Here is a 16,799-nt window from a genome sequence, read left to right on the forward strand (position 1 = left end):
ATATTCTGATTCGGGCTCATCCCTGGTTGAAACTTTGTGTTGACAAAAGCCACAAGCTGCTGGGAGGAGAGGACCCGCTTCAGAGAGCAGGAAGTGCCAAATGGATCCCATATGACGGGCATCCTTCTGGAATAACAACCCCCATCATCATTACTGATCGGGGAAAGTCAGTGAGACGATCAGTCTGCTCGCTGGGACAATAAACAGTGAGCGGTTTTTGGACATGTGGCTTTCAGATTTACCTAAAAGACTGAGTATCAATATTTGATACTAATTTATTTTACTTTTAGTTTTGATTAATGTACCATTGCATGTTCTGGGTGCCTACTGTATTCAGGAAAATTAGCATTATAACCCGCTTGCTTGGTTCCAAAAACATTCTGTAAAAATAAAGATGTCTGTATGAACTTTAATAGGTTTCCACAGATGGAAGACCTAATTGAGACCTGATGGAGAGCTGAACATGATTAAAGCAAAGGTGTATCGCAGCAAAGTGTTTCAGATTTCCTACATTTCCCTATGTTGGATCCAACTCAACAGCACATATGTTACTGAATGTGTTCGTGACTTTTCTGTTCAAGGCCGGAGTAAATCACAGCACCATGGTTAGAAAAACGCCTTACGTCGTCTGACACAGATTCTATGCTTATATGTGACACATCTGGGGCACATGGCACATAAAGTAACTTTACATTCTTGTGGTTAGTGTTCATGTATCTTCATGTACACACTCTCAGTTTTTCTCACTGCACGCCCCCGATGTTACCGTGCACTTATGTAACCTCAGTGAACCACCCCAACTGGTGATATTATGCCAAAATTACTGCACACCAGTTAGTCCAGTGTCCCTTCCCAGGTGAAAAGGGGACGAGTAGAGCTTGAAACAGCATTGAAGTTCAAGGTACAGCATACGTGATTTAGGGGGACATATCAGCAAAAAGGGAAAACAATAAAATGAGTGTGTTTTCTTAAGCGTATGATCACCTGAAAAGAAGAATCACTGTATAATCATTACCTTAGAATGAGCCATTTTTATCTACACAGGGAGCTGGTCCTCATTTATGGAGATCGACATGTTTCACGTCCATATTTCTAATGTAGCCAAGAATGGACAAACCAAAAACCAGTTAAAGATAAGGCCCTGTGCAATGAGAGCATTTAAATATATATATATATATATATATATATATATTTAACTGGAACTGGGTTATTGAGTGGATTTACCAGTATAAATCACCATGTATATTTATTTTGGAGAGGAAGAGAACCCTGGGGAGCCCCAGATCAGAAATACCATAAAACTATAAGCTTAGTCCCAAATGATTGCCTGTCTCAATTTGATTTACTGTCTGGTTATCATGCAGTTTATTTTTGTAGAAGTTCTTTAGATGTATGAAACCGGCTTGTTGGCTACCTGCTAAAGATAACATTAGTTGCTGATGTTGCTTAGACCACGCATACAAAAAAAGACATTAATACCAGCACAGTAAACAAGAGAAATGCAAAAAAGAGGTTTAAATAAACAATATGTCCCACCTTTACAAATAATAACTCGGACTATTAACTGAAGTTTTACAGTAAGCACACATTTAGTTACAAGAGAAAAGATGAGCTCACATTAGCAGGTATTGGGCTAAGCGGCCCTTCTGCGATGTGCGAAACAGCTTAAGAAATGTTTTTATATGAAAGTTTTACTGGTTTTGATCCCCTGGTCCGTCTGTTTTGGAGAGAAAAAGACCTCTGCCGTAATTCGGCTCCTGGTTAAAACTTCCTGTACAAAGAACACTGAAGGAACTACAACCATGAGAAGTTTCAGCTGGTTGCAATCTGCAATCCTCATCACCAGATGCGACTAAAACCCCCTAAATCTTACACACTGTTGCTTTAAGTGGTAAAAAAACACACACATCCTACTTTGATTTTAAAACTATTACCGTCTGGTTTAAATGCTGCACAGACTGAGGCTTGGACATTTATTCTTCAGTGTGGTACTTATTTGGGAGCGCTGCCTGTGTTTTATTCTATAACAGTAAAAGAAAACAAAGAGTACACACAAGGCCCACATAAAAAAGCAGTATAAAGAAAAGCTTTTCTGTGACATTTCCATAGTGGCAGTTGATGATATCTATGTTCATCTTTGCCTCGCTGCTACTAACGTAATTGTTGCTACACACTAGACCCATGTGAGTTGCACATTGGGATCTTCAGAAACAGTATGAGTGAGTCTGGCAGAAGCAAAGCGCGGGACGCTTGTGTGCACTCACACATTATTATAGGAATATACCGGGCCAGTTTATTTTGGCTCCAGGCGGTCCAAAGGCATCGTCAGTTTTTCCACAATGCTTTAGGAAAGTAGAGAGGAGCAGAGGCAGACTGGGGCTAGATGTAGGAGCTATAAGATATGTGTCTAACTAGCTCCAGTAAACTATGTGGTCCATTCAGAATGCATGAGGTTTTTTTGGGGGGTTTTTCAACGGTAACTACTCATGCATTTTTAATATTTTCCTAAAGCTGGGGCCTCTGAACCGCATGGAGAGAGACCAGATAACTGTGCTGCAGCAGCTCCAACTCTCTCCCTCCACTCTTTATCTGGTACAACACAACAAATCCAAAACAGCACTGAGAAATAACCGGGGAAAGTTTCATGGCGATGCCTTGCTGCGGTAATCCTCCTGAACAGCCACTGTGATCTAGTCGTGAGAGAAAGATGTTAAACTCCCTGGAGTTATTAAAACAGGATAAAACATGGATTATTGGACTGGGGGGGTGCCAGACTGACAAAAATATAAAAATCTCTGTCCACATAAAATTCAGGTACTTTGAGGAAATGATTTATCAAATCTTCTACATCTTTAAAATGTTAGTTAGGGGATACAGGGTTTGGGTGGGTTTTGTAATACATGTGGGAAACATATGCTAACAATTTGGTAAAACCAACCGTTTGGCGAATATGAAGCCTAAAGTTTGATTTTACAAAGTTCTGCCAATAAGCTGGGTAAAAATAAATGTCAGAATTTTGAGAAGAACTTCAAAAACAGCAGCAAACCAACTGGAAAAACACAGCTCTGAGGGATTTAAGGTGATCATATTTCTGTAGGTACTCATATCAACCTAATCACTGGAATAAATATTGGCATTATAAATTTCTTCACACCACAGATATGTCTCAATTGTATGTTTATTGAGTAAATACACTAAATTTTTAAATATCTTTATGATTCAAAAACACTGTGGTTAACGTGTGGTCAGATTAGGTACAAACACCACTTGCTTAAAGTTAGGAAAAGATCGTGATTTGGCTTTTAAAACCCATGGTTGGTGGCAACAACATCACTGGAAATGAAATGATGGGGTGCTAAAAGCTGCTGAGAATAGAGCGACGTCTCACCGAAAAACAAATGACGTTGTTGTTTGTTGGTCTCGATCAGTGGTCTGCAGCTTGGCAAGCTTGCACACCCAAAATAATTCATTTCGCAATAACGCATAAAGAGGAGAGGAGCTGGATCAATATGCAAAGGCGAAAAACGCCAATGACTTTTCTAATTAGCCACGGCTATTCAAACTAGGTAACAGTAGTGTAATATGGTTCTATATTGGTAAAGAATTACATTTTTACTAAATTGGTGATTAAAATGTCCTTGAGATGAAAGACTGAGGGGGCAAAGAGATGTGATTGTTTAGAGATCTTTTAGAGATCTCAGGTGTATTTTTGTTGGAATACGTATCTGAATTGATATTTTTTTATGACGTACCTCTTCCCATGTGAAGTAGGAAAGTTCATCTCCATCCAGGTAACGGAGGTCCCCGTGCTGCGGTGGCTCTTCCACAACAAAGTCAATGTTTGCTGAGCTGTAGAAGGGATGCGAGATGTTAACAATCTCTGCGTTAATCACCCTGCTGAGGCCTTCCTTCACTGTGAAGTTGAAGGTCTGGAGGGGGATGAGCCGGGGCACGATGTTCACAGAAATGTGCAGGTCCTCCACCGTAGTGAAACCATTGCTGACGTCCACTGTGAAGGCGTCATTGCCCTGGAAGAGATGGAAGTTCAAATAAGTTATTGATAAACTACAAATTAGAGGCTGTCTTTTGCCTGATTTTACTCTCAGTGTGAAAATGAAAGAGAAGAAGCTGCCACATCTGATTAACTACAACAGAATAAATGAAAGGACAGTAAACCTGGATGGATGCAGACACGTAGAGAATGCGTCCCTGATCAATGTCCTCTTGAGTGAAGGAGTCAATGTAGTCGAGGACAGGAGAGGCTGTGCTGTCTGAGCTGTTTGTCAGCTTGACCACGTGACCGAGGCGAGGAGACTCTTTAATGGTGAACACCATTTCTGTCGGCAGAATATCAGCTTGGTCCACCTAAAAGGCAAAGGTACACACTTTTGATTAGTTATTCAGCATCTTAAATTACTGTTTCGTCTTCTTTTTTAAGGGATGGTCCTCTAAGTGTGTTTTTTGTGTGTTGAGAAACAACCCAATCCCCCTAATAAATGTTGGCATTATCTGTCTCTGCAAAATACAGACATGTAATATTTGTATGTTTAAGATGTAGTGGATATGTTGTAACTTAACATTTTACTTAACATTTTTTTATCGTTTCAACATCGCTTCAACAGCTCATCTGTGGTTATGTTTAGGCACAAAGACCACTTGGTTAGGGGTAGGAAAGATCTTGTTTTGGCTTAAAATACCCAGTTTTTGTGCAACAACCACTGCTGGGAATGTCCTGCTGTCGCACTAAAAAACACCTACTTTTGGTACCACATTCATCATAGAAAATCAAGCCTATGTGTCATAAAGAAAACTTGATTTTTTGTGTCATAACTGTGGCTAGAAATACTACCTTAAAAAATCAAGCTAAAAACAGATTTTGGTGCCACAATCACCACTAAAAAAGCTCATGTCTCGCTAAAAAAAACCAAACAACCAAAACAACTCCACCTGTTTATGGTACCTCAATGGCGTCAGGAAATGCTATGATGTCTCACTAAAAAACAAACTAGTTTTGGTGCCACAATCACCACAAAAAAGGTACATGTCTCGCTAAAAAAGCACCCAGTTTTGTTGCCACAATCACCACTGAAAATGCCGCCAATGTCAGGCTATGAATGCCCACTTTTTGTGTCACAATGGCAGCTGGAAATGCTGCTGTCTCGCTAAAAAACACAAAACACCAAGTTTTGGTGCCATAATACCTGCTGAAAATGCTACCAATATCTTGCTTAAAGTCAACCAGTTTTTGTGAAACAATTGAAGCTAGAAATGCCGTAATATGTCTGGTTAAAAAACACCAGATGGTTTGCAGAAATGTACAATGCCAACATTTTATTAAAAAGTTAATGACTCCACTTTCTGACTTAATAAATTAACCTCAAAATGCAGCATACATAGTAAAACTGCTTGACTTTTGAAGTGTGGTGATGATAGATGCTGTTGACCCTCAGTGAAATACAGCATGGAAATAGAGGAACTACTCACAGTTGACAAAAATAGCAGAATGTTTTGCAACTGCCCAGTGACAGTTGGCAAAACAAATGAAACAAACTAATAAAATCATGAAAAAAAAGCATTCTTTTGAAATAGGCAGCAGAGCTTCAAAGTTGGGGTTATATTAGACATCTGGAACTGGATGCCTTTTCTCATTTCCTTTTAGTACAAGAGCAGTATTGTAAATTAATGTCAGTACTCTAGATTAATCTGTCGTATATTAACTACCAAAATAGGGCACTTCAACTTAAGTGCAATTTATAACAAATGGTGTGAGTATATAGCATAAAGTTTCCAATTGGAACAATGTGGCTGTATGGTGAACGGAAAGTTGAAAAAGACATTTGTGACATTTGGTAACATTTAAAGTCATGCTGCAGATTTACACACAGGCAGATTTATGGTCATCCCACTGAGTAGTTTTAATAAACTCTCTGGAGCCTGAAGCACTGGACTGTTTAGCAGTCATGCTTGCGCTTGAGAATATTTTAGAAGATCGTACTACTCTTCATTTCATTGTAAGGACACACATTGGAAAAGCTCAGAGAGGCCAAGTCAATATTTTACCTGTTGTAAAGGCTATTCTGCCAAGGCTTTTGTTCAATACATATTTCAGGAGTATGTGTACTAGTTGTCTGGGTTCTTCTCCAGTCAATACTGCAGATTTAAAATGTGTGCACTTAAAATTGAGGTTTCAAAGAAAGAACATTTTGATTTAAAAAATCAAATTATTAAAATCTCATTATTTTAAAAGTCAAGATATATATACAGAGAATGTGTTATGAATGGGCCGACCATTTAAACCTCATTAATTACATTCAAGATGAAGTGCAAGACGGCTCATCTTATAAATTACAGTGGGCCTCGGGAAGCTCCTCAGGGGATACTTAGTGCTCTGTTTTCTAGCCTTAATAGACTGTAATTTAGTACATAAACTAGATTAAAAGCAGCATCTGAAGAGTCATATTTAGCCCTGCCTTCATGTGGCTGTAATGTAGATTAAAGACAGAGTTACAAAACAGGATAGTGTGCTTGAAAGAGTCGTGAAAAATCTGTTGAAGTGAAGATAAACTTGAAAAAGACAAAGACAGTGTTCTGTCACATAATCACTGCTGAGTTGTCTAAGTATTAAATGCTACCTTGAATAAAAACAAATGTGTGCTTTATAGGTTCAATGACAGCAAAGCATGTTTATAGTAGATGTGTGAACCATAGCTCCAGATCAGTGGTTCCCAGCCTTTATCTTTGAGTAGACGAGGACCCTGACTGAGTAACATATTTTATGGATATTTTATATTACATTCAATGCACAACAACAACAACAACAGTACAGAACAACTAATAAACTGTGCAATTAATCAAAATAGTGAACACAGTATCTGCAGGAAGTTTGTTTGAAATTGGTGATTTGGATGAATTTTTTGTAGGTTTTCCCTGTGAGTTTTAAGATATTTTTGGGGGCTTTTATGGCCTTTATTTGACAGGAAAGCTGGAGAGATGACAGGAAATGGGGATGAGAGAGTGGGGGTGACATGCAGCAAAGGGCTGCCGGTCAAATTTGAACCCAGAGCCGCTGTGACGAGGACACATAGCCTCTGAATACGGGTGCACATGCTCTACCAACTGAGCTACCCAGCACCCATTTTCCTGATATTTTTATGAACATTTTTATATGATTATGTCTGTATTCTAGATTTCTTTGTTTATTTTTAACAATCATACTTAACACTTTATTCAGTGTTTTCTTCTCCCAGATATCTGCCTGGCCATTGTTCTGTTAGCTCTTTGGCTATTATAGCTGCGAATTTTAAATGCAGCATTAGGGTGTTTGTGTGAAGGCTCTGTGACTTTATCTTGTGTTTAGGTCTTCATCCTGCCCTTTACTGTCAGATTTATTTTGAGTTTATAGCCTAAAAAATAATCTAAACTTATAAAAAAAAACCCCAACAATTTCATTTACTGCAGTTTAGTTCAAATGATGGGATATGGGCCTACTATATATGTATATATTTTTTAAGTTTTCTTGCACCCCTTAAAATAGCTATGCCTTCTATGAATTACATTTGTATGTTACTGAACTCTTTTTACTACGTTGTCATGAAAATCCAATTACTGCCTGTGTTAAAGGTATATTATGCAGGATTTTCCAACAAAACAAGGCATGAACTCATACAGAATTAATCCCTTCAGGAATCATTTAGGAACCATTTGAGTGACCTTCAGCTGTGCACTGGTGTATTTTTCTGCAGAGACTCTGTTCTCCACTTCTATTTTCTTTTTTTGTTGTGTTCAGGATGTTCATGAATTTGTAGCACCACAGCACTCAGTAATATCAGAGCTTTATAACAAGCTATTGACCAGATGCCAGACTGTAAGCAGCAGGCATTTAAGACACAGCACCAAAAATCGCAAATATTGCACGTTGAAATGCCATTCATGTTTTTAAAAGTAATCTCAACACCTACCTTTTTAGTTTAGCTTTTAATTGAAAAACATTTTACCTATCGTTACCATATTTATTTCATTTATTTATTCATTTTTTTATTCCTATTTTAGTCCTTGTTAACTTATTTATTGTTTTAACAATATTTTACTTATTGTTAACTTATTTATTCTTATTCTGTACACTAGTATAACATTTTATTTATTTATATAGTTATTTATTCACTCTTTTATTAATTATTTGTATTTATTTTGTATTAGCCTTATAGACCCTTTTAATTGTTATTCTAATTCTTTCCTCATACCTCCAGTGTTTCCGTATCTAAGATAGCGTTTCCTCAGTTTATAATGCCTATTGGTACCTATTTTATTAATGTAGATGTAAATTAATGTTTTAACCTTATGCAGGGTAGGGGGTGGGCGGTGGATGGTGGGGTGGTGGGTTGTATTTTTCTTTCATGTGACATTAATATGTCTTTTTGTAAAGCTCTTTGTGCTACAATGCTTTTTTTGTATGAAAAGTTCTATATAAATGAAGTTTGATTGATCGAATGAATGAAATGATTTATCTAATGTTTCAAATATCCTCTGCCCAATAATGTTTGCTGACGACACAACCCTTGTTCTCTCTTATTCAAATTTTGATTCACTTATGAAGGATGCCAATGCTGGCTTAACTGCCTACGCTATGTGGTTCAGATTAAATAAATTATCTTTGTATATAATGAAATCTAACTTTATTATCTTCAGTGGCAAAAAAACGTATTCTAAGGAGTTATGCAAAATAATGATTGAGTCTGTCGTGATGCCTCAGGTGTCCAGTACGAAATTTTTGGGCATTTTTGTTGATGAGAATTTGAATTGGAGAGAACAAACTGATTGGGTTAGTAAAAAATTTCATAAATCTCTTGGTATAATAATGAGGATCAGTCATCTTGTTACCACAAACTGTCTTCTAATTCTTTATTATAGTTTGATTTATCCATATCTCTCATATTGTAATATAGTTTGGGCAAGTACTTTCCCGACTACTCTTTATAAAATTTTAGTGCTGCAGAAACGCTTTGTTAGGATCGCAACCAGATCAGAGTCACACACTTCATCTGCACCGTTATTTCAGAGACTTCAAATTCTCACCATTTACGACATCAATATTTTTCAAATATGTGTCTTTACTTACAAAATACTTTTTAGTGAAGGGAATATTCCTGAGCAGTTCACAACTTATTTTACAGTTAATTCACAGTTGCATTCACACTTAACTCGTAAGTCTTCAGCTCTTCATCTTCCCAAATTTCTTACTTGTCGAGGTCAGTTTTCAATAAGATTTAGGGCAGCGAAACTGTGGAATGATTTTTTCCATCTGGTAAAAACCTGCATTCATATAAAGTGTTACAAAAGATGCCTGAAAAAACATTTAACCTCTGTTTTGTAATGGGTGTATTTTGTCCATATTTAAAAATGTCTCATTCACTGTGATGTATTTTTGATATTGCTCAAGGGTCAGCGTAGTATAATTCTATTATACCCCTCACACATACCCATACACACACTTATCGTACTAACATCATCTTACATGTCTCACATTCATATTTTCTGCACTTAATTGGATTTTATTATTGTTGTTTTTTGCTGTTATTATCAAAGATATTTGGTTACTAGTAGTTTGCTATCATTGGTATTATTTTATGTATTTTTTCTGTATGTTTCTGTACTTCTGTGTTCTCAATAATCTTGTGTTAATTTCATTAGGTGGAGGCTTTAAATAAGCCATATCGTTTTTTTTTCTTTTGTGTGTTTTAATTGTGCAAAAATAAAACTATAAACTATAAATGAGAGTGTGTTGATACACAGTGCAGGACTGTGACATCAGAATCTTGGGTTTGCATCCAGATTCCTGTCTGTGGTTATTCTGTTCTACAAAAGCAGTTTGGTTAAGGTTAGGGAAAGATTGTGATTCCAGAAAGATGTTAATAAAAACAAGAAACAGTAAAAAAAAATAATAAAAAATAATAAAAAATGTTTGTCACAAATTGTTGTCACTGTGAGTAGATAATGTATTACAAGATTTTCTATTTTGACTGAAAAGAAATGAAGTAAGTTGCCAGTGGATTTTTTATTCAGTATCAACATTTTCGCAATTTGCCAGGTGTGTTAATTTGCAACTTTCCTCATTATGTTTATAGAAAATGAGTAATTCCCTCTGCTTTACATTTCTGTTAATTAATTTGCTGTTTCAAATTAGTTGTATGTAAATGTAATTTCTAGGGCACGGGGCTGCTAAAAATCAAGAGGGCTTCACAACTCCCAGAGAAAGTTTTGGCTCTACATCAGATAAAGAAATCTTGCATTTAAAAAAAAAAAAAAAACTCTCTTTGCTCAACATACTGTAATAACTCAGTAAAGCTTACCTTGAGATTTTCCTTGCTGATTATGGTGTGCTCTCCCTCATACAAAATGATGACCTCATTGGTGACCACCTCAGGTTCAGAGAGATAACCTTGCTTGAATATTTTAATCCTGAACGTGCCCTCTTCAGAATGTCCTCTGGCTTGAACTGTGAAACTGAAGGAGTCCTTGGACCTCAGACTCTCATAATTATGCTCATATGACACAACGCCTTTCTTCAGGTCCTCCTGGGTGAACTCTGAAGCCTCAATCCCACTCACAATAATCCTGCCGTCGCTGGGCGGCGACGTGACCTGGAACTTGATGTCAATGTCATCTCTGATATCCATGTTGGTGTCGGCGCTCAACAGAGTGGTGTTAAGGGTCTTGGTGCTTCCATGATCGATGACAATGATTGTGTTGTTTATGACTCGCAGGTAGGGTTCACTTGCCTGGATGTCAAGCAGCGCGGTGGTCTTATGGAAACCATCTGACACCTGCAGGGAGAAGCGTTCCCGGTCTGCTCCGTGGTGAATGAAGAGGACGTTCTTATCTCTTAGGTCAGCTTGTGTGAAACGGAAAAGGGACTGTGAGGGATTAGTTCTTGAGACAATGTTGCCTGAGAGGATTCCTTCACGGGCGTAGACAATTTGGGTGTCATTGAAACCGGAGTCATCATCCTTAAACTGAATGACATCAGTTGTTAGCAGACGCTGACCGTGGCGAACTATATTGAAGACCTTATCTACAACCCTCACAGGAGCATGCTCGTTCTTGGATTGGATAGATATCCTGAAAATTCCACTAATTGCTTCCTCAGTGCCTGAACTTCCTGCTCCTTGATCAAATGCTGAAAAACGGAACTCATCACTGCTTGTCTTGGAGCCATCATGCTTGTAAATAAGCCTGTCAAACTGGAGGTCTTCATTGCTGAATATTCTTATTGCCCCTTCGAATCTTGGCTGTCCGGGTGGGGAGTCCCTTATCAGTCGCCCATATTTTGGCCCCTGTGTGACCCTGTACACAAAATCTGTAGAACCAGCAGATTGCATCCAAAGGTAGTTTTTGCTCAGAGTATGCTCACCACCCTGCAAGACAACCAACCTCTCATTGGTCAAAACAGGAGCATCTGCATTGGCGAGGATGGTAATTGGGAAGGTGTAGAGAGGGGAGTACTGATCATCAGCAAGGACTCTGAACTGGAACTGGTCTATACTATCCACAGCTCTTTGCACACGCACTTTGTAGCTGACACTGCTGTCCAAAATGTCCTTCTGCGTGAAGACATCACCCTCAGCCAACTCTCTGCCTGACAACTTCAGACTACCAAGTGTTGGAGACTTGACGAGGATGTATTTCACAGTTTGTGGATCTGGGTTTTCCCCTCTAACTTCAGCTTGAAGCTCTGTGAGTCCAATTGTTTGCTCTTCACCGGCCTCCATCTCCAGTGGGACCAGGTTAGAAACTATCACCTTTGCAGGCATGATCTTGACCAAGAAGTTTTGATTCCAGAGGGAGAACTGCCCTAAGTGGACGTTGAACTGAATCCGCTCGCTCACAACGTCCTCCTGGTCAGCCGAGTCTGTGCTGACATATCTAAGGCGGGCTTGATCCAGATCAGATTGATGGAAGGTAGTAACCTGCTCATACATTCCATCTCTTGACATGATCTGTAGTTCTCCATATACCAAAGGTTGTGTGACATTAAACATAACATCTCCATTGCGAGGATGAGCGATGACAGCCAGATTTTGAACACCAATGGATGAGTTGCTTCCTTGAGACAAGAGGAGTCCAGTGTTGGTGACCATAGTCATGTGTGGCTGTGTCACAGCTAAGTTAAAAGTAGTCGAATGGCTTACTGATTGTCCATCAGACACCTCCAAGGTAATTCCAGCCTCACTACCCCCTCTATGTACGAAATAGATATTTCCATTTTTCAATTCCTTGCAAGTGAACTCTGAGATGCTCCTTCCAGGCTGCTCACCATTTTCTAAGTAACCAACCTCCATGGAAGGCTCTGAGGTTACAGTTACTACTAATTCATCACAGCGGGTGTCAGAATCCGTCATTTTGATAAGGCTGGGACTCAGACGAGTTCTTCCATATTCTGTGATGGTGATTTCTCCTCCACCAATTTGTGGTATATCATTGACAGGAAGAATTTCAACTGGGAGGACATACTCCTGAGGAGTTTTTAAACATTCAGGAAGGTAACTGTTACTTTGAGCAACCACCTGCAGCTGGATTTGGTCTGCATGCCTTTCATTTCCATCGTGCATGTACTTAATTTTCTTATTGACAACATCGAGGAGGGTGAACTTTCGTGTGCGTCTTGTGTTGGTGTTTATATCAACCAAGCCATACCAGGGATCACTCTGGTGAGTGAAAATGATTTCAGACTGACGAATTCCTGCAGCGCTGAGGTCAAACGTAGGGCTTAGGTTGTTGACATCAAGAAGGGCTTCCCCACGTTCTGGCACAAACAATGGGGCGACATCAAGAAGTTTTGTTACATTTCTGAATATTTCTGGCATGTCATCTGTTGGGTTGCAATGGTGTTCGTTGACGTCTGTATCACCATATGGGAACTGAACAGGTGGAGAGGTGGTTGCATCTGTGTCATAGTAACTTGAGTAATCATAGTCCTCTCCTTCACATTTAACATGGACATCTTTAGTAACCAAAGCATCCTGCAGGCTTCTATCCTTCTGATTTACTTTGATTTCCCCCAAGCAACCAATGAAAGATTCGGCTGTCATTTCCTCCTCTGCACGATTCAAGGACCCGCTGTCACGAAACACATCCTTCATTTTTCCCTGGATGCCTCCTAAATACAAGTTTCCAACCAAGTCCAATTTTTGTGTTGGGTCGAGAGGGAGGGAGGAAGACTGGCTGTCTACCATGATGACAAAAGAATCCTGACTGACTTGAACCTTAACTCTATGCCACTGATCATCATCCAGCTGCACCTGGGTATTCTCCAGTACCTCCGTACCACTGCCGAGGTCCAGCACACCTTTGAGAAAGCCTTTCACAACACCAATTGCAATGAAGTCTGACTCTCGGCCAGGGTGGAAAGCAAGTAACGCATCCTCAATGGTGGTTTTCATCAGGACTTCTAAGACCCTTGGAGCACCATTAGTTGCGCTCCAGGTAGGGAAGGACACAAAGGAGTCAGGTGTGCTGAAGCTAGTCGCCTCCCCATCACCGGCCTCAAACTCACTACTGCAGGATTCCTTTGTGTCGTGGCACTGTTTAAATGCCGTGCTGAGAATATCAAACTGGTGGGACTCAAACTTGACCTGAGTCATGCAGCCGCGGAAAGGGGGTATTGCATTGCTGAGGTAGGGAGCATCCAGCTCTCCTGTCCCTCCAAGCCAAATGCCAAGGTCAATGTTGAGCTGTTCGCCCTCCGCATCCATAGGAACATATGTCGGGAAGAGCTCATCAATTGTCATGGTGAGTTGGCCATCTTGCAGAGTGAGTGTGATTTTGTGGTCCACAAGGTTGTTCAGCTGTACTCCTTGGGATGAGGTCAGCTTTACCTCGCCAGCCCCCATGTTCATCCGTGCCTGAGGGAAAACAAAAACATTTTATCTAATTATTATTAAATATATAAAGATATTCAAATATAATAAGTATACAATAGATCTCAGCTTTGTACATGTCTATTGTGTAGGGAAAGGAATCATCAGAAGCTCCAGGATATGATATTATCACAATCACAATACATAGCTCAAGATACAATATTATTGCGATTTTAAATGTTTTACTATACGCAAAGTATTGCGACAACATATAGTGTAATATTTTGATTTTTTTAAAAACATTTTTTCAACTGCAAATTAGGTCCCCAAGGAATTTTTTTTTTCATCTTGCTTCAATCAAATTTTATTTCCGCAAAATTTTTCTAGTGGAATGAAAAAGCAAGTAATTTTATTATTCTAGTTGGCTACAAAAAGCTTAATTTGCAATTGCAATATTGATCATTTCTGTGATAAAAACAAACAAACAAAAAAAAACCCAACATAGACCAATATTGCCATGGAAAAAAAATCAAGGTACCTTTCTGTATCCATTTTTTATTATACAATTATATAATTACAATATACATACAATTATACAATTTGACTACACAATTTTCATTGGTCTGCTTGACTGTGTCACAATCCGCATGGCACAGCGCACTCTCCTCCTCATCAAAAATGTTACATTGCAACTTCCACAGCTGCATCAAAAACCTGAAGGCAATATTGATCAAAAATGGATTGTTTCATTGTAAGTCTGATTTATTTGGTGGATGTAGTTTTGATGAATGGTTGAAAGAGGATGGCAAGCACACAAAACTAAAAAAATGGGACACATGTCGCATTGTTAAATGAGGAGCTCAATCAAGAAGTCTCAGAATGAAGTCAATACGTCTTGGTCTACTTCTTGGGCCGTCAAATTTTTCCAGGACTATCAAAAAAAAACCCAAAAAAAAAACCACTAAGCAAGTGGTGGATTTTGCAACTATTACAAAAGGAGATCTCAACAAGGTTTTTCTGCAAATATTATGGTTCAATAACAAGCAATCAGGGTGAGTACTAATCCATTAGTAGCTCGGGTTGAGAGCTGGCATTAAGAGCTCCTCTTAGTTGGGCATAGTGTATCATGCAAGACAATAAGTTCACCATGTCAAATAATGTCTTTATCACACGCCTAATGTTTCTCAGGTGTATTTGATCTTTTTTTTAAATTGATTAGTAAAGAAATTTTAACACAAATGAGCAAAACATAAATGCAGGCATAATGTTTCAAGAAAATGCCTTTCCTAAAAATGAATAGATGCAACAAGTTACAACTTTGTACATGCCTGTCAGTACTCATGGACAAGAAACTATTGAATGCACAAATGCTACCCCAAATACCTGTATCTATGTTCATGGCATTCTCTGGATCCTCTCACTTACCATTTATAGCAGCTAATTTGTTGACTCATGAAACACTTGAGTTTAAGCTTCATTTTATTGTAATATTAACATTTACGACCAAGGCTGTGTAACAGCAACCCCAGAAAATTCCTTAGGTATGCTCACAGTGTTGACTGAGCTATAAAAATGAACAAGTGCTAAAATGTTCACTGATAACATCAGAGATTTGCGTTTTCAGAATTCAAGCACATGCACAATAGATAAGGCTGTTTAATTTTTTATAAGGCCTTGAGTCTATTTGCTCGGTGCATCTCATCACTCTGAGGAACAAAATGAAGAGGACTGAGAAAGGTGGTGTTTCCTTTTATTGCACTTACCCTGAGATTTCACCTCATTGAAAATGTAGAGATATTGTGCTTTCAGGGGAAATCTATATAAATCTCTGTGATAGCACACCTGATGCTACTTCTGCTGCTTCTCACTGATGTCAAACAATTAATTAAAGATGTAAAATGTCACGGTTCTCATTCCAGTGAGACAACTTCAGTTAAAGAAGACAGTAAACGATTAAATAATTTAAGTTGTTTTAGAGTGAAACCTATGTGTCAATATACGTCTTGAGGCTAAATGGCTTTCTGAACAACACTGAAAGTTACACTATTCGTAATCTATGGTGTAGTTTTGCAATGGATTAAAAATGAATGAGACATTTTGCAGCTAACACGCCCAAAGTAAAATATTTTATATGTGATGTTTGGGGATTATACTAGTGAAAAAATCAATACGTTACTATCCTGCTGAAATAATAACACTGCTGCCATTTTTATTGAACATTTTCACATCTTTATATTATGCTTCAACAAAACAGAACAGATGCCACACAGCTACTGCGTAAGCAAGTTAACAGTTAAAGTTTTCTTTTGACATTGAATGTGCATACATACTCAGCACTCTAGGTAAAAATACAGAGTGTGAAGCTATGTCTGTATGTAAGCTAACACTGTATCTGTTTCAACACAAAAAAATGTGCTAATTGCTGTTGTTGTTTTTTGTTATACTTGCTTCTTCTCTGGAGGAAAAAAAGTGGCAACATGACATGTCCTGCTGTGTTTTTGAATTGACATCAATGCAAGCGCCATCACTTGTTTCTTTTAGATATAGTGTTACTGTCTAGTATGCAGGCAGTGACTGCGGAGGGATAATTTTGTACATTTCTTTATGTGTATTATTTCTGAACCATCTGTTTTTGTCGCCCGTCTTTATGCTTACTCAATCCATGTCTTATTGGGTACAATGATGCCAGCTGCTGTTGACATATAGCTATGCTTATCTTATATTCAGGCAATGACCTTTTGATATATACAGAAAAACTGGGACTGACCAACCCACATTGTCGAACAACAACCCTTTTTACACTGCCTGTTCACAGAAGTAATGTTACGCCTTAATCTGCCTTGCAGTTCTGTATAAAAGGTATAAACCTTTGATGGGTGGACAGAGTTGTCTCTCTAGCAGCGCAGGCAGAAACAGTGTGTGATGTTTTTGTAAAAAGGACAGCTG

General features: G+C 38.5%; 1 protein-coding gene across 1 annotated transcript in view; it reads right to left on the reverse strand.

Annotated features, from left to right (window-relative positions):
* The window catches only part of cspg4 (chondroitin sulfate proteoglycan 4), a 96,461-nt gene that overhangs the window by 25,496 nt on the left and 54,166 nt on the right, over window positions 1–16,799 (reverse strand). The window contains exons 3-5 of the mRNA XM_088080293.1: window positions 10,347–13,898; window positions 4,177–4,365; window positions 3,753–4,028 (exon numbers count right to left, since the gene is read on the reverse strand). Coding sequence (XP_087936419.1) covers window positions 3,753–4,028; window positions 4,177–4,365; window positions 10,347–13,898 — 4,017 coding nt within the window. The remainder of the gene's footprint in view (window positions 1–3,752; window positions 4,029–4,176; window positions 4,366–10,346; window positions 13,899–16,799) is intronic.

The sequence above is a fragment of the Plectropomus leopardus genome, chromosome 7, assembly GCF_026936395.1.
Source record: "Plectropomus leopardus strain MGB_pleo_1.0 chromosome 7, ASM2693639v1, whole genome shotgun sequence".
Taxonomy (NCBI): domain Eukaryota; kingdom Metazoa; phylum Chordata; class Actinopteri; order Perciformes; family Serranidae; genus Plectropomus; species Plectropomus leopardus.